The sequence below is a fragment of the Octopus bimaculoides genome, chromosome 7 (assembly GCF_046866305.1).
Source record: "Octopus bimaculoides isolate indiv1 chromosome 7, ASM4686630v1, whole genome shotgun sequence".
Classification (NCBI taxonomy): domain Eukaryota; kingdom Metazoa; phylum Mollusca; class Cephalopoda; order Octopoda; family Octopodidae; genus Octopus; species Octopus bimaculoides.
The window spans coordinates 97,338,110-97,356,979 of NC_142934.1; the positions used below are offsets into that span (position 1 = coordinate 97,338,110).

Below are 18,870 nucleotides of genomic sequence, written 5' to 3' on the forward strand. Positions count from 1 at the left end.
AATATAAGTATTTACTTTTCGTAATGAGATAAAAGACCAAGGTTGTGTATAATATAGAACATTTATAAATAGAACATTATAAATGTTCTATATTATACACAGCTTTGGTCTTTTATCTCATTACGAAAAGAAAATCCCAATATATATATATATATATATGAACGATGGTCTTCTTTTAGTTTACGTTTACCAAATTAACTCACAATACACTAGCCCAATGTACCACGCAGTGGGACTGAACCTGAAACCATGTGGTTGGAAAGCAGACTTTATATCGCACAGCCTTGCCTGAACCTGATGGAAAATATTCTCTCCTCTTTTAAACATTTTGAATAAAATTTTTCCGACTCATAATTTACATGAAGTTTCAATTCTTCAGGTGACATACCTATTCCTATAAAATGGCACTCCGTTGGTCACGATGACGATGGTTCCAGCTGATTCGAACAACGGAATAGCCTGCTCGTGAAATTAGCGTGCAAAGGACTGAGCACTTCACAGACACGCGTACCTTTAACGTAGCTTTCAGGGAGCTTCAGCATGAGACGGAATGTGACAAGGCTCACCCTTTGAAATACAGGTGCTAAAGAGACCGATAGAATAAGTACTAGGGTTACAAAGAATAAGTCTTGGGGATTTACACGACTAAAGGCAGTGCTTCAAGTTTTATTTCGTTATTTCGGATGAGGAAACCAGGTATTTTGTTTACTTAAATTCGCTGTGTAAATGCCCTCAGTTTATTATTTATACATACTGAAAATAAATTATATTGGACAACTTATTAAAACTTACTGAAGCTTCGAACTCATATGACTTATTTTCTTTCTGTCATTATCAAAGAATTTTCAAGTAAATTTGTCGCTATGGCTATTGGATACGCTATAAGTATTAAAATATCTTTATGTGATCTTTGCTAATTTTTGGCACATTAAATGTAGATGGACTACCTTGACGTTTGCTTAAAAAGAGAGATTATGACTGTGATAAAATAATGAAAGTAATATTTACTAAGCAAGTGTGCACTATGATACACGAAAATAATTAAACTTAAAATATCATAAAAATTATAAGAATTGGGAATCAAATGTGGAAATATTATCGAGTGACTAGCAGAATACCGCCCGGAGGGCTGTCTTTCTGCTAGTATATATAATGTTGATATGTATTATATATGTATGTATGCATTTATGCATATACGTATGTATTAATCACTCGTGCATTTATGATATTTTGTCTTGTTAATAGATTGTGATACAAGGAGTACGCAAAAAGAATTACCAAAATGACATTGCAATTGATGACATTCGACTGTGGCGTGTTGCTTGCAATGGTAAGTAAAACAACAACCCATGTGCGGATTTACTTGCACCTTTTTGTGTCGTTGATTCAGTTGACTGAATACTTGTGAGGTTAGTGTCTGGGTCATTGATTAATATTCATTTGTTCGTATGGAATAGTCTTTAACTGGGTTTCGGGCCCGCTTTACATCTCCGGCTTCTACACTCATCCTACCCTTCATCACTACTCTTTATCATTACTTAACTACCCACAGCAGAAATTATGTCTTCTCTCTCTTTCTTTCTCTCTCTCTCTCTCTCCCTCTCTCCCTTCCTCTCTCGTTCTCTTTCTCCCTCTTACTCACAGAAACCCGAAACACTAGCAGAAACCCAAAACACTAGATTTTCCATTCCTTACAGCGATTGTACTTACTAAATTCAATTGAGTGTTCCCTTTTCACCAAATTATAGACGCGAAAGATATAAGCATAAATAAATTAAAAAATCTAAAAATTGGTTGGTTCTAACAATAATACCCACTACCTGAGTCATATAAACAATCTCTTAACATCCATGACTTCATGAATGCCGTGAACTAGTGATTGGTCCGTTATGAAAATGTAACAAACGACTCAATTATTTACCAAACGGTTCCTTCTTTCCTATCCCTTGACGTGGTCGCTGGAGCATTCGTTGATGCCGTTGCAACCAGATGTCGTCACTTCTCTCGGTCTTCTATTGCCCTCTCTGAATTGGTGAGATTGGGACCTGTCCACTCTTTTTATGTTAAACTGGGCGACGACCGATCTGGCATGGGTTCTGGTCTGGTTGTCATCATCATCAATGTACCATGAGCAAGTTAGCTTTGTGGCGCTCATTCCGCTCAAGCTGTTAGCCACAACCGTATGCCTCTACTCGAGGCACGCCTTGGCCCCGAATATGAAATCGTTGAACTAAGCAGGTCAACGGTCCAGTTTGGTGATTCCTTGGTAAGCCTTACCCGGAGTCTTTCGCTTGCTGGTGCAGTGGATTTGGTTGACGGAAAATACAAGAAACCTGTCGTACGTGTGCGCATGTGTGTACGCGCGAGTTTGCCTTTGTGTTTGCGTCCGACCCCACACCGCTTGACAACCGGTGTTGGTTTGTTTATGCCCCCGAAACTTAGCAGTTCGGCAAAAACGAGCGATTAAATAAGTACTGGATTTTGAAAAATAAGCACTGTGGTCTGTTCGTTCTTCTACAACTCCGGAAGGCGGTGTCCCAGAATAGCCGCAGTTCAATGACTGAAACGAAAAGAAGATAAAATGAAGTGATTAAGCTCTCTTTTTCTTTCTTTCTTTCTTTCTTTCTTTCTTTCTTTCTTTCTCTCTCTCTCTCTCTCTCTCTCTCTTTCTCTCTCTCTCTCTCCCCCTCTCGCTCTCCCTGTTGAATATGAATGCAACCAACTAATTATTCTCTGCGAAGGTTTGCACTCAGCACAAGTGAATAAAACGTTTACCGATTATTTACCGATGGTACCACTTTATAGGTATGTGGCGTATAGGAATGAAATAGATACTATACACAGAGAACACTGTACCTTAACGGAAATGGAATCTGAATTGACAATTATTTGACAGACAACCTAGTATGCTGTATTCTATGACACCAATTTTGAAATAAAATGCAGACTGTCTCTTGTACACTCGCTCTGTCTACTAGAAACAGCAACTAAATCTCCCTAAAAATATACCTTACCATCTCAAAAGGAGGAGACATAGTATTCCAGAATTAAATAAAAATGGAATGATCTGAGCTTGAACACATTTATTTGTTTACTCCAGCATGTTTCCCTACGTCTCGATTCTCCGCTAGCAAGCGCCAATATGTTCTGGTATATTTTGGTTGCAACTTCCCAGCTCTTGCCTACTCTTTCTGTTTCTGTTACGAGGTCGTATCAAAAAGTTTCAGGTCTAGTAATGTTTAATGAAATAATAACTTATTTACCTAAGTTTAAACATCATTTCCTTAGAAATAGTTACCTTGTGCAGCAATACAACGGTCCCAACGTTCCTGCCACTTTTGAAATCCAGTCTAGAACTTTACTGGAAATAGTATTGGTGTGGGGGGGGGGGGCGTGTGCGTGCGTGTTTGCGTGTGTGTGATATGATGTAGTGATACCTACATATATGTGTGTGTGTATATATATGTATATAAAGATATAGATATATATATATTTATATATATGTAAGCATAAAAATATATATAAATATATAATGTGTATGTATATATATAAATATATATATATATATATATATATATATATATATATATATATATATATATATATATATATATATATATATATACACACACAGAGATGTGTGTATAAGAAAGGATAAAGATCCTTCCTGACTCATATCGACTTATGGGCTAGTTTCCCTGTTTCCCTGACGCATATATTCCCCTCTGGACAGAACGCTGGTCTGTTTGCCAGCTGAGTGGACTGGAGCAAGTGAAATGAAGAGTTTTCCTCATGAACACAACGCATTGACCGGTCCAGGAGTCGAAACCACAATCTTAATATCATGAGTCCAACACTCTAACCACTAAGCCATCCGCTTCTACTTGTTTGTGTGTGCGCGCGTGCACGTATGTGTACACGTGTGTGTGTGTGTGTGTACGTACATACATATGTGTATATGTATCATGGTAATACAAATGTCATTTCTTTCGTACTTCTTATTTTTTAGATACTTCAAAAGAATGGAATCCAAGTTCAACTAATAGTGAAAAAATTTCAACATCTAAAAGTGCCTCATATTCCATAACTCCTTCCAGTATCCGTCCATCTTCATCCGTTTCTCCAGGCAAGCCTACTACGTCAAATGTAGAAAATAATTCTGGTAGATCAGAATTTATCTCAAAATTAAAAGAACCTGTTTCAAAGGTATCAGAAGGAGTAACAGCACCAAAACTTGGTAAGCATACGCAAACAAGTGCACATGATGCATCTCGTGAAGCAAAAACAGCTACAACACCAACAGGAGTGAATGGTCGAATGCATTCAAGGAAGTTCACTAAAATGAGTGACACCTCGAAACTTTCCCAGTCTTCAACATCTCCGAAAATGTCCATTGAAATAAAAACGATAGCAAGTGTAACAGGCAATGGACACGGTTCTAGTAACACAATTGGAGAAATTAATTCAGCACCTTCTCAAAGGGATTCTCTTAAAGAGAAAGCTAAAGAAAATTACACACCTCTAGCAATTGGCATTACAGTGGCTTTGTTGCTTGGAGTTTGTGTGATATTCTTCATTGTTTGGTTATGGGCATGGAATCAGGACAAAAAGCGAGCCGAGGCCGAAAATGAAGAAGAGACACATCCAATTACAAATGCAGCTTCCAATACCAGTCTTCAAAATGCTCTGTGATGTTTTTGCTTACTATGTTTTTCTGTGTGAAGAAAATATTGTAAAAACACTTCTGTTGATGCAGCAAAGCATAAATTCAGTTGGTGCAGCGGTTGCATGTGATCTTTCCTGCATGTGATCTTTCCTGCATGTTCTCTCTCTATATGTTGTCATAAAGATATTGGGCCATCCCATAAATAATGTGATTTTTTTCAATTGCATGGACTAAAAGTCAGAAGGGAACGAGATAAACTATCTGCATCAACATGCTATAAAAGCAGGTAGTAATTTTACCTTCTCCTTATTCTTAGTGCAAGTTTAAAGAGTGCAGTTCGATTTTAACAGTTATTTTTTCAAGGCTGTAATGGAAGTTACAAAGGAGCATATTCGGCATATTTTGCTTTATGAATTCAATAAAAGCAACAACGCAGCGGAAAGTGCGAGGAATATTATTGCAGTATATAGGGATCGGACAATAAGTGCAAGCCAGTGTCAACGGTGGTTCTAGAAATTCCGAGCCAGAAACTACAGCCTAGAAGACGAACCTCGCCTTGGAAGATCTGTAGAGATCGACGAGGACGTCCTGCAAATCCTGGTGGTACAAAATACCATTGTAACTGTTGAGGAACTAGCAGAGAAGCTTGGATTTAGTCATTCAACTATTCATTGATACCTGCGCTAGAATAAAAACGACCATCTTTGCTTTCAAGACAAAAGGTGTTCTTCCACATACGACAAGGATAACATTCCAAAGGCTAGAGTAGTTTGAGTGGGAAACGATTTCCATCTTCGCCGGACACTGCCCCATGTAATTATCATTTATTCCATAGTCTTCAAAGTCATTTGGACAGAAAAAAATATGAATTCTGTAGACGAGGTCAGAACAGTACTGGAGGAGTATTTTCCCTCACGGACAAGTGAACTTTGGAAGAGGGGCGTTGTAAGTCTACCAGATAGATGGAAGAGCATTGTAGAAAATGAAAGAGAGTATATTTTATATTAAAGAATAACTTCATCTTAATTTTGAAAAATAAAAGTAGTATAAAAAAAACTGCATTATTTATGGGATGACCCAACACTTATGTATCATGTCTGAAAATATGCGTATAAATTCTGTATGCGGAAGTACCGGTCATCTATAGATGAGTGTATATAAACGTGGGTGGTTACAGGGACCAACTGTCATAACTTGATGTTATGTATATGATGTAAATAAATGCTATTGCATGCACTCAGATACATTTGTATAGAACGTATGAGTGTATGTGGATGTTAGTGTATGTGCATGTATTAGTTGTATATCTGTGTATGTAAGGGTGAAAATTGAACTAGAAATTTATTGATGTAAATAAAGAATTATACAATAAAATGAAATAAAAATACATTTCAAATTTAACATAAAAATCAGTCTAGTAATTTTTATTGTTTTGATTTGTTTTTGCCTCTGTCTTCGTAATTGTAAGAATGAGCGCAATTTCTATCAAATGCAGCCAAGCATTTGTAAAGACCGAAGTTAAGATATGGATAGAGTGGAAAGACACTGAAGAACTAATTTCCTCCCGCAGTAAATAACCAACTAAAATTAGGAGTAATCACTTTGAAGGCTCGACATGTCTATCAAACTAACGTTTGAAAATTTTCTATCAGATTCTGATTGTTATTTTGTGGATCTCCATTCTCAACATTCTCAGTATTTCTACCTGTAGACCCAGACTATATGACAGAGAGATTGGTGGTGATTTGCGTCGGCAATTATTAGTCCACTGAACAGTTAATAGAAGATCACAGCTATTAGGCTTTTCTATGAACTCTTTCGTATTAAAAAAAGGATTGTCCTAAACCTTAACTGACTAGTTATCTTTCTAGCGTTTAAATAAACTTCATCTAGAAGATAGATTTTACATTATTTACATTTGACGGATATTTGTCCTCATCTTGTTTGTTGTTAACACAACGTTTCGGCTGATATACCCTCCAGCCTTCATCAGGTGTCTTGGGGAAATTTCGAACCTGGGTTCTCATTCCTAAGGTATTTTTCGATGTTATTATTATCGTTATTATTCAGGTCACTGCCTGGAATTGAACTCGGAATCTTGGGGTTAGTAGCCCGCGATCTTAACCACTACGCCATATTCCTGTGGGCATATCCGTCAAATGTAAATAATGTACATAATTCGTCACCTCTTAAATACAGAACTGCACGATATATTTTGTTTCCAGATTGTTGGTTACTTCGTCTAGTTTTTGTCATACAATGTCTGATACATGTGTTACTACCTTTTATATTTTTGACGTTATAAAAATTTAGAAACGAGAAATAATTCTTTATTTATTTATTTTTGAACTGTGGTATTCCAGGCAGATAAAGCTATAAGTAATGGGTTCCAATTTTGCCACAAGGGCAGCAATTTTGAAGGAGGAGATGAGTCGATTACATCGACCCAGTGTTTCATTGGTACTTAATTTAGCGACCCCGAATGGATGAAAGACAAAGTCAACCGCGGCGGAATTTGAACTCAGAAAGTAGCGACGGGCGAAATACCGCTAAGCATTTTGTCCGGCGTGCTAACGATTCTGCCAGCTCGCCGCCTTTTTAAGGCTATAAATAATAACGTAAATATTGGGTTAAAAATCCCTCTAGATAGAAAAATCTGAAAGTTGCTCGTGAACCCACATCCCCTGCAAACATGACAAACATTCTCACATTGGACCAAAGCATCCCTTTGAATTTCTTTATCCATTTTAGAAATTTTATTCTTACCAGCAAGAAAGGTAGCGAGCTGGCAGAATCGTTAGCACGCCGGGTATTTCTCTTCACTTTCTGAGTTCAAATTCTGCTGAGGTCGACTTTGCCTTTCATCTTTTCGGAGTCGATAAAATAAGTACCAGCTGAGTAATGGAGTCGATGTAATCGACTATCCCCCTCCCCAAAATTTCAGGCCTTGTGCCTATAACAGAAAGGATTTTTACCAGCGAGATTTGTTTGTTGTTGCTTTTATCCAGAGGTAGAAGTATGCAGAAGTTGTGGGTTTGAGTCCCACGGTTAGCCTTCGACTTACGGTATTATTTATATCTTTATCTGCTTCAAATTTCACCGTTCTAAAAAAAGAGTTATTTCACTTTCTTATTTGTTTTATGTTGAAGTGTTGGCATATTGCTCAATAGCCCAATCTGTTAATTCGATCACGTCTGTGAACTTTGCACTGACGTGGTCAATTGTCATCTAATACTAGAAAACAACGATAACAACGAAAATTCATGCACACTGAGAAAAAAATATGAAGCAAAGACGATCAATAGAATCAAAAATGAAAATCGGTTTAAAAAAGAGAAGTGAAAAGAAAAATACAGAATACCACCACAAGTATTAACCACCAAAACAGGTAAGGAACTCACAAATATGTTCAGAACTGAAGTAATTGGTAAGTGCCTGGAATTAACAAACGTCTGACGAATACTCATGAGTATATGGCAGGAGGTGGAGGCGCGTGGCCTAGTGGTTAGGGTGTCAGCACCATGATCGTAAGATTGTGGTTTCGATTCCTGGACCGGGCGGCGCGTTGTGTTCTTGAGCAAAACACTTCATTTCACGTTGTTCCAGTCCACTCAGCTGGCAAAAATGAGTAACGCTGCGATGGACTGGCGTCCCGTCCAGCTGGGGAACACATACGCCATTGAAACCGGGAAACCGGGCCCATGAGCCTGGCTAGGCTTTAAAAGGGCGCATTTATTTATTTTATTTATATGGCAGGATCATTCAATAGTGTTAATTAGAATCAACATCCGACTAGTTGTCGGGTGGTAATGATACCAGAGACCCAGAAAACTAAAGACCTATAAAAATCGTAATATCCGTAGTGTACAACAGGATGGTTACACATTGTGAGAGCAATACAGGGTGTTCATAAATTATCTTTGAAACTTCCATAATGCATAGGTAATTTATGGACTTCTTGTACTTCATTACCAGAGGAGCAGAAACGTTGTCGGAAGTGAATGTATAACCGTAAAAAGCAGCTACAAGTGAACCAAGCGATCATGGAAGATAGGAAAATGGGTAGAGCAAAACAAAGTATGGCTACGATTAACTACCGGGAGACATTTGCTAGCATCGTACAATCTTATGTAATGGAGACCCTCTACATAAATAAAGTAGCCCCAACATGTCAAAATTTGAAACAGTATCATTACAAAAATATCATTACAAAGCCAGCCAGGAGAATATAATCAAAACAGTCCTACATCAGTAAAAAATGTAGGCATTAAAAAAGATACATTAAGAAAGACTCGTTAAAAAAGGAGTCATTTAAAAAGAAGACTCATTATCCTCTCTAATCTTTTACTGAGTCCTGACTTGACAAAAAATCTATTGAATGAAACGACCCAAATGTACAGATGCTACGGACAAATTATAAAGCTTACAGGGATGACTTTACAATAATTAAGAGGAATGATACTGCAGTCAAAAAAGAAAAAAAATTATTAAAAATTGTTCGTATATTCAACCAGGATATAAAAATGAGTCTGGGATTAAAGAATATTCAAAACTACTGAAAGAAGAGGTAGAGGAAATTAACTGAAACTAGGAATATTAAATTAGACATATCCATCGAAATCAGAGAATTAGTCCAGAACCACCCATACGGTTACCTTATAGTTGATAAAAATGAGAAAATATAACATATATTATCTCTGGCTGCCCAGTCCTGGCTAAGAAGGAATATATTCACAAACACGACAGAGCTGGGACCTATATACACTGGAAGCTATGCCAACACTATGGAATAACAACAGAAAAAAGATGGTATAAACACACGCCAGAAAAGGTCACAGAAAACGAGAAAGCAACCATACTCTGGGATATGCCAATACACACAGGTAGAGAAATTAAGGCAAATAGACCAGATATAGTTGTCAAAGATCATGAAGAAAAAAAATGCTTTCTAATTGATGTATCAATACCAGCAGATGACAACGTTTCTCTAAAAGAAATGGAAAAACTTTCAAAATACAAAGACCTGAAAATAGAGATAACTCGAATGTGGAATCTAAATACAGAAACAATTCCTATCATAGTAGGTGCCTTAGGTATAATAAAAAAATATTCAGACAAATACATAACAAAAACACCAGGACTTACAAATATATATAACATACAGAAAATTGCACTACTGGGCACTGCACACATTCTACGCAAAACACTTTCAATACAGTAAACATAAGAGCACCACAGCAAACCACAGCACATACCCAAGGCGCACAGAGCTGCGCTCGGTAGTGAAGTGAAAGCACGTTATAAAAATAAAACTACTGAACAATAATAATAATGATGATGATGATGATGATGATGATGATGATGATGATGATGATGATGATAATAATAATAATAAATGCCCTGGTGCAGTAACAGACAATGGCTCTCATGGCTTTTCATCTTAACTGACTGGAAGTCTTATCATATACATTGTTTTGTCTTAGTATAACAGATGGGCTACAGCAAATATTCTGCTCAATACCACAGATTTGCTTGTCAGTTGTTTGACTTTGATCAGCTGAGCATGTTCCTTAGTGGTTGCCGACATATGCACCTCTGATTACAAGCAGAAGGAGTTGGGGAGCATCATAGCCATGTGTTGAAAGGAATTCTTTGGGATTTGAATAATTCACCTCTGGAAACATGGGTGTTTCGTTCAACATCCTTAAGCAAACCTTATTTAGGGACCTTTTGAGCGGGATGGGCTACTCGACCGGATGAAAAATTCTAACTGAGCCCCACCTCCAAGGTCATGGATTGTTTATCTGGATATGAGATCACCATGTCGCGCAGTAGTCATGATGGGTATACTGGGCTTCGTATATTTTACCCCAGTGTCACTTTGATGGCATGCACTGCTCTCTCACTCAATAATAATAATAAAAAATAATAATAATAATAATAATAATAATAATAATAATAACAATTGAAATACAAAAGATGTACAAGGCAAAGCAATGTACATGACAAGACTTCCAATCGTTCTTTCTGTTGCTGTTGCTGTTGTTATTAATGTTGGTGCTGCTAATGTTGTTTGTGTTTCCTTAGCTGCTACTGTTGTTGGGGCTGTGGTGTCGGCAGTAGTGGGAGTTTTCTCTTTGTTTCTTTTTTAATTGAAGACAAAAATGGCAGTGGCTATTCACCACACACGAGTAACATCCTGGCCTTCAGCCCTCAATTGCAACACACAGCTTCGTTATACTGAGGCAGACATATACACTCTGGAATCTTTTTCATGTCTTCTGTTTTGACCTAGAGGAGGGTCTCCTCTGTGGTCCCAGGTCAAAACCCCCAATCCTTTCCTTTTACGCCGAAGAGGATGTCACTGTCTTCCAGAATAACACAGGCAAACACCCACCAAATGATTTATATAAACCCATATTTTTTCAGGGTTCTTTCTAACAGGATGTGTGTCACTGCTTCAGAGTCGCATTTTAGTATATATATATCGCCTTCTTTTAGGCAGTTGTTGCCAATACCTCAGCTAGAATGGCAACTTCTAACCTCCCCTACTCACCTTCACAATCTGTTTCGCCTGTATCATGTGTACCTCCTTGCTGTTTCGGAAGAGCGATAAGTATTATGCTCATTTCCCTGCCATTCCAGCAAAAACTTTTCGGCTTGCGGAGTCACACTGATACCTTTGTGATTGTTATTCTTGTTGCTACTGCTGTTGCTGCTGTTGTTGTTGCTGTTTTTATTGTTGTTGTCTCTTATATTGTTGTTGTTGCTGGTGGTAACTTTGTTACTTGATTTTTTGAAAAACGTCGTCATAACCATTACTGTTATTGTTGATTTGTTGTTATTCTCGAGAACCTTATAACAGCATGAGTTGATGTTCTCACTACCTCCTCGTTATATCTGATAGTGGGCAATTGTTATTACCAAAAGACTGAACAGACAAAAAAAAACAAACGAAAGCAGATGTATATTAAGAAAATTGTGCCATTTAGGAACAATTTCGGAGTTCCGCTTTTCCCCCAGGCACGTAGGGATCAATTCCTTGTAGCTTTAACAACATAATAAAATTTGCATGACAAAACATGTCATTAAAATTCGTCGTTTTTAACATTCACTTCTTAGTATGTAAAAAGACACATTTAAAATTCGTGCTAAATTGAATAAACTTAATCCGAACTCGTATGCTCACGTGCGAATTTGAAAGTTCGAAAAGACGCTTCTTCGCATTCCGACTAATTCGAATGCTCTCGACGGGCATTTTAATTTGAATGATATAAATGCTAACTAAATTCTTTGACCGAAATGCGAAACCGAATGCTCAAAAAAACGAATTTGAATGACAAACTTTATGGCGCTAATATTTTTCGCGACTTTGACTGTCCCGATTATCAAATTGAATGACAAACGTACGAAAATGACTGCAAAAACCTATAATAATAATAATAATAATAATGCTTGTTCGGGATGTGCTTAGTTTTGAAAAAAAAATGTTTATAACCAGCATGGTTAAAACGAACAAATGACATCTGTTCATTTCTGCTAACATATACATTTTCTCATTTGTTAGTTGTCAACTCTGACACACACACAAACACACACACACACAGTACACAATCATCTCGTTGTCATTACTGCTGCCACCAACATCATTGATTTTATATTATTAGTAATTTAATTTTATATTCATATCAATGTGTGTATGAGTTGTTGTGCATGTATGTATGTATATATATATATATGTGTGTGTGTGTGTGTGTGTGTATGTATGTATGTATATATATATATATATATATATATATATATATATATATATATATATATATATATATATATATATATATATATATATATATATGCAATGCATGTATGCAATTCGTTTTTAACTGAACGACGTAAAAATTATAATATATGTGTGCGTGCATGTATGACCGTACACAATATATTTAACATGTTCGTATACACTCGGACGTGAAAATACCATGTGTGTGTGTGTGTGAGTGTAAGTGCGCGCGCTCGTGCACGTATGTATGCATGTAGGTATTTATTTATGTATGTATTTATTTATTTACTTATTGAATGATACAGGTATAGAGACTTATATTCAGAACTTCAAGTTTCTGTGTCAACAATACGATAATAATCGCACTTCTTCAGCTGTCATAAGCCCGGTGCATGTGGTACCATCTATTACAAACATTAAAAAGCCATGCACTGCTGGCGGGGAGAAAAGAATCCCTTCTGGCCATTAGATCGTTCAAGGCAAACCACTCTTTTCCGTTTGATTGCCGGGGCTTGGCGAAAACCCTACTATGTGTTGGTTAAAATAAATTATAGGTATAAATACAAACTAATAAAATGAAATATAAGATATATACAAAAGCTACTATAGTAAATAAGTAAATAAATAAGTATATAAATAATAAATAGATGGCACAGCTTCTTAATATTTCATCTTTTCAGATGAAATACTGGTTTCAAATTTTGGCACAAGGCCAGCAATTGCGAGTGGGGCTTAACCGATTACATTGACCCTAGTGCTCAACTAGTACTTATTTTATCGACCCCGAAAGGATGAAAGGCAAAATTGACCCCGGTAGAATTTGAACTCAGAACGTAAAGATGGAGGAAATGCCGCTAAGCATTTTGGTCAACATGCTAACGATTCTGCTATCTCGCCGCCCTTTCCAGATGAAATATTAAGAAACATTCAAATACGCAGATGCACACATACAAAAAAAAAAGTTACATATGTACATGTAGTGAAACTACCTATCGTCACTAGATACAAAACTACTATCGCCATTACATACAATCTTCTCATTTAAATATAAATAAATGCGAGCGTAGTAGAGAACCCATTCCTTGTCATCACGTGACCGATCATTATTCGAATCGGCAACTTCTTCGAACCTTTCCCGCCAGAACGCAAACTGACCAATCACGGCCCCTAATAAGGTCACGTGATAGAGTAAAATTCTGAAGCCTTCGGGAGCCAATAGTTTGTTATAAATAGCTTTAACTCATACCCAACAAGTTTGTCTCGGTCCAGTTTCTCTTTGAGAACTGTTCCGTGTACCACACGACAGCAGCAGCAGTTCCAGCGACCACTTCAACAGCTTCGTCCAGCCAATGATGACCACCGCCGTCGCCACATCAGCAACAAGAGTCTACGACTACTATCCAGCATCATCGTCATGACCAACACGATTACTACTAACCAGCAACAATCTCCACCAGCGTCTACACGACTTTCTATGTACACCAAACTACCGCGGCACATCTCTCTCTTCGATTCTGTTAGGTGACTCAGCTTCACCACGGTAAATAAACAGACAAGAGTTCTCAGCCAGCGACGAACATCTGTATAACAAGAATCACGGCCCGGCATCGATGCCACGACATCACAACAAGTGATCAGCACTGCCACACTCAGCCTCTCCTCACTTTCACATACAGAACTTTCCCTTAGTGTACTAAAGATCTGGTATAATTGCTCACGTGTTACTGACTCTTTCTCTGCTGTAATATTTCACATACACACACATGTATCACTCACATACACACTTTTCTTTGTATGACGGCCTGTCTTTGATTATGTTCTTATATGTCGCATTCACACTCTCACACAGACATACATCTTTAACGCTACAATAAATATCTCTGTTATTCATCTAATACGGTTGTGGTCATTCATTACTGGTCATCTATGTTATCGTCGTATAACATATCATGTATATCATATTTGATATATATTATTTTGTGTACGACCGTGTGACACGTTTAAATAAAAGGAGTCCTCTGTTTTCCCATTCGTCACCATTTCTCCTTTTTGAGTTCGCACGGTCGTCCCTTACATACACATAAGCTCAGGCCTAAACAACCATATATTCGTACATAAAGAGGGGGCCCAGATAAAGGTACTATATATATAGATTTTTGGTTCCTATGCCACAACGTATGCCGTAGTAATCCACGTGTGATTTAACAGTTTGATTTAACCGCTTGATAACTGCTTTGGTTTCTTCTCTAATTTGGAACTTCTTTGCATTTATTAAAAACAAAATAACAGTACTTCTTTTTGCCTTATTTTTACCGAACTTGTATTTAAAGAAGAAAAAAATAGTATTTTGAACTAATTACATAAAGCGAAAAATACTTTCCTGCGCCGACGTGACTAATTTCGATATCAAATATGTGCATATTTATGTATGTATTTGTGTGTATATATGCATATGTATATATGTATGTATGTATGTATTTAAGAATACAGGAATAAATGTGTATATGTATGAATGCGTGTGTATGAATGTTTGTGTATATGTATGTGTGTACATGTTTGTGTGTATATACGAGCGAGGCTGAGAAGTTCCTATCTTTGAGTAAAAGAAAATAGAAGACGATCAGTTAATTATGATTTTATTGAACATATTCACCCCATCAGATTCACACACTCATTGCAGCGATCCTTCAGCTTTTCTAAGCTCTGTAAAAGAACTCGGGAGGTTGGGACTTCAGCCAGGCCTTTCGCGATGATACCATGGGTAAAACTTAGATCAAGGTGTAGTACAACGGCTTCAAACATGGCCGTACTATCCACAAACTGAAACGATGAGCCGATTGAGAAGGTTCGGTGAATGGCCATAGAAGACCACCATATCACAAATCTAGAAAATTTCTCACAAAGTGGAAATAATCACAAGATCAGAGCATTCCATTTTAACGGGGGATTTGTGCATGCGGAGAGTGACGGCAAAATTCATCCTCGAGTTGCTGGCAAAGCAGCAAAAGCAACTCCGCATGGAAATCACCCAGGACATTGCTGGATTGTGCAAACTACGACCCAGACTTCATGAAGACCATCATCACTGGCGATGAGACATAGCTTTGTGATCTTTATTTAATGCGTTCGGTCATCTTGCGTGAAAACGAAAATTCAACGAGCCGGGAACTGACGCGTAACAGCCGGCAACTGACGCATAATAGACGGGAATTAACGTGCCCTACCAGCGCGAAAAGTTTTATGCATGCACAGGAAGGGTGGCATCACCTCCCACCCAAAGAATTTTACCCACGCGGCATTAGTTTTGGCGGTAAAAGATAAAGTCGGATACTTTTTAAACGCGCCTCGTATATGTATGTATATTTTACTTTTATTAATTTCAACCAGAGGTTATGACCGTGCTGGGTGTATTGCCATCGGTGTGCTTATTAGTTTACATAATTTCATTTCCACGACCCTCTCTCTTTGGTTTTGGTGAATGGGCAAATTGGACAACGCCACCCTTGGTCCCGTTTCCTGCCGTGACGTGGGTTCATCTAGTATCTCAGAAATGTATCTAAGTATTGTTTTCCTTTTAAGAAATCCATATTTATATCTCATAGATATTTGCGGCTTTTCGACATGGTACTGAAAAACTGTGAATCCATAAACTCTAAGCATTGGATCCATACCCCAGCCTCTGGCTCACAGACACGCTGTATCCTTTTTCTGACTTTCTATCGCTACTATGATGGTAGGCTCGTGCTAGCTCTATTTATGCATTCCTGACACAAAAGTGCCTCGATTTTTCACCCCTTGTTTCATCTGACTCCTCAGATTTTGCACTAATCACTACGACCCATCTTTCCTTCCCAAGATATCGATCCTCTGGAGTTCCCTCCATGCTCACCGTTCCTACGGGTATTGACTTGAATGGCTCAAGATGAACATTAATGGCATCAATTTTCACGGTCTCGAATGTCCTGCGATAGGCCATGGACATTGTCCTTTCCTCATACCCTGCAAGAAAACAAAAGAGCGTGGTTTGAATTACAATGTAATAGTAATCGTTTATTTAAATAAACCAAAACTACTAACACTGAGAACTTTTAGCCCTCTCCTCCAAAATTTCAGGTCTTGTACTTACAGCAGAAAGAATTATTATCATATGACAATTCAAAGCTTATATGATGGATATGATGGACAATTCAAAGGCTGGATATGATGGAAAGTGTCAGCTGTCCACAGCCAGCAGACTAAGGTGGCACTTGTTTATTGGTCATGCCTCAAGAGCCCTGTGAAGAATTCTTGCAATTCCAAGTAATTCTAATTTTTGTAGGCGTTCTATCTTCACACTTGCACCAATCTTTTTCAGCTATGTTGGCAGTTGAGTGCCGATACTTCCAAGAACACCAATTACTATTGGTATCACGTCTACTCTCCTCATTGACCACAACTTTCGTATTTCCCACTTCAAATCGTCATAGTTGTTTATTTTTTCTTCTTCTTTCACATTGATCCTGTTGTCACCGGGACATGCTATGTCGATTATCATACATGTTCTTACTTTTTTATTCACCACAACAATGTCCGGTTTCCGATGTCTGGTCGGATGATCGCACTATATCATTGCATCCCACAGGATTTTGTAATCCTCATTCTCGCTGAGTCCTGGAGTTTGTTGAATCCACGTCTTTGCTCTTTGTAGGCTGTGATTTCCAGAGCTCCCAACGGTTCATTCTAGCCACATGGTCATGGCATCTTTTATTATTATTATTATTATTATTATTATTATTATTATTATTATTATTATTATTATTATTATTATTATTATTATCATGAAGGTAACGAGCTGGTAGAATCGTTAACACGCTAGGGAAAATGTTTAGCGGCATTTCGTCCGTCTTTACGTTCTGAGTTCAAATTCCGCCCAAGTCGACTTTGCCATTTATCCTTCCCGGGTCGATAAAATAAGTATCAGTTGAAATACTGGGGTCGATGTAATCGACTTACTACCTCGCTGGAAAGGCTAGCCTTGTGCCAAAATTTGAAATCATTATTATTATTATAAAGGCGACGAGCTAGCAGAATCGTTAGCACGCCAGACAAAATGCTTTGCGGTATTTCACCCGTTGCTACGTTTTGAGTTCAAATTCCGCCGAGGTCGACTTTTCTTTTTATCCTTTCGGGGTCGATGAAATAAGTAGCAATTGATCAATGGGGTTGATGTAGTTGACTAGCTCCCTTCCCCAAATGTTCAGGCCTTGTGCCTATAATAGAAAGATCATTATTATTACAAAGATGCTATTGGAGGAAATCCCTCTGGAGGATGTTGCCAATACTTGCTTTTAATCTCTTGATATTGTGTAATTCAAATGCTTAATATTATCTAATTGAAATATAATCTAATTCAAAACTAGCATGAAGGCTATCAAAATAAAGTTGAGAAATACGATATAACTTCAAATACTTAGAGCTGTTCTCTCAATAAAATATAGCTTGAAGCGACATGATAAATAGATATTGCAATGATTATTGTTTACATGAACTAACACTAAACAGAATTAGTACAATGGAGAATTAGTAGATATATATATAATTCAGAAGCAAAGTAGCAGTATGTGAACTACGCAAAGATTCTGATTTAGAATACTTGTTAAGCTCTGATTCAAGAGTATTAGCAAAGATTTGTTTCCATATTCATCTGTCTTATTCATTTTCTGCTACTGCTCCTCCTCCTCCTCCTCCTCCTCCTCCTCGTCGTCGTCGTCGTCGTCTTCTTCTTCTTCTTCTTCTTCTTCTTCTTCTTCTTCTTCTTCTTCTTCTTCTTCTTCTTCTTCTTCTTCTTCTTCTTCTTCTTCTTCTTCTTCTTCTTCTTCTTCTTCTTCTTCTTCTTCTTCTTCTTCTTCTTCTTCTTCTTCTTCTTCTTCTTCTTCTTCTTCTTCTTCTTCTTCTTCTTCTTCTTCTTCTTCTTCTTCTTCTTCTTCTTCTTCTTCTTCTTCTTCTTCTTCTTCTTCTTCTTCTTCTTCTTCTTCTTCTTCTTCTTCTTCTTCTTCTTCTTCTTCTTCTTCTTCTTCTTCTTCTTCTTCTTCTTCTTCTTCTTCTTCTTCTTCTTCTTCTTCTTCTTCTTCTTCTTCTTCTTGTAGTGGTGTGAGATGTGATAGCTGTGTTGTTTTCACGCTTTATTTCCTTTGTGCTTTTGTTGTTGTCGTCATTGTTTTTGTTATTCATAGATTCTCTGTTAATTGTAGCAGACAGTGGTGAGAAACTATTTTCATAATGACTTATCCAAACGCCATTTCTTCCTTCGATTTTAAAAAGACATATTGCTGTTTTTGTTTTCCTTTTATCTTGAAAAATGAAGGAAAAAAAATCACTTTACTTTCAAAAGTTACAACTTTGCTCTTAAAAGTTACAAAATTCACACCGAGATGGCAAAATGTTC

General features: G+C 37.4%; 1 protein-coding gene across 1 annotated transcript in view; it reads left to right on the plus strand.

Moving 5' to 3' along the window:
- The window catches only part of LOC106868852 (uncharacterized), a 58,613-nt gene extending 52,538 nt beyond the window's left edge, over positions 1-6,075 (plus strand). The window contains exons 7-8 of the mRNA XM_014914293.3: positions 1,246-1,330; positions 4,010-6,075. Coding sequence (XP_014769779.2) covers positions 1,246-1,330; positions 4,010-4,692 — 768 coding nt within the window. The 3' untranslated portion in view covers positions 4,693-6,075. The remainder of the gene's footprint in view (positions 1-1,245; positions 1,331-4,009) is intronic.
- The last annotated feature ends 12,795 nt before the right edge of the window (positions 6,076-18,870 follow it).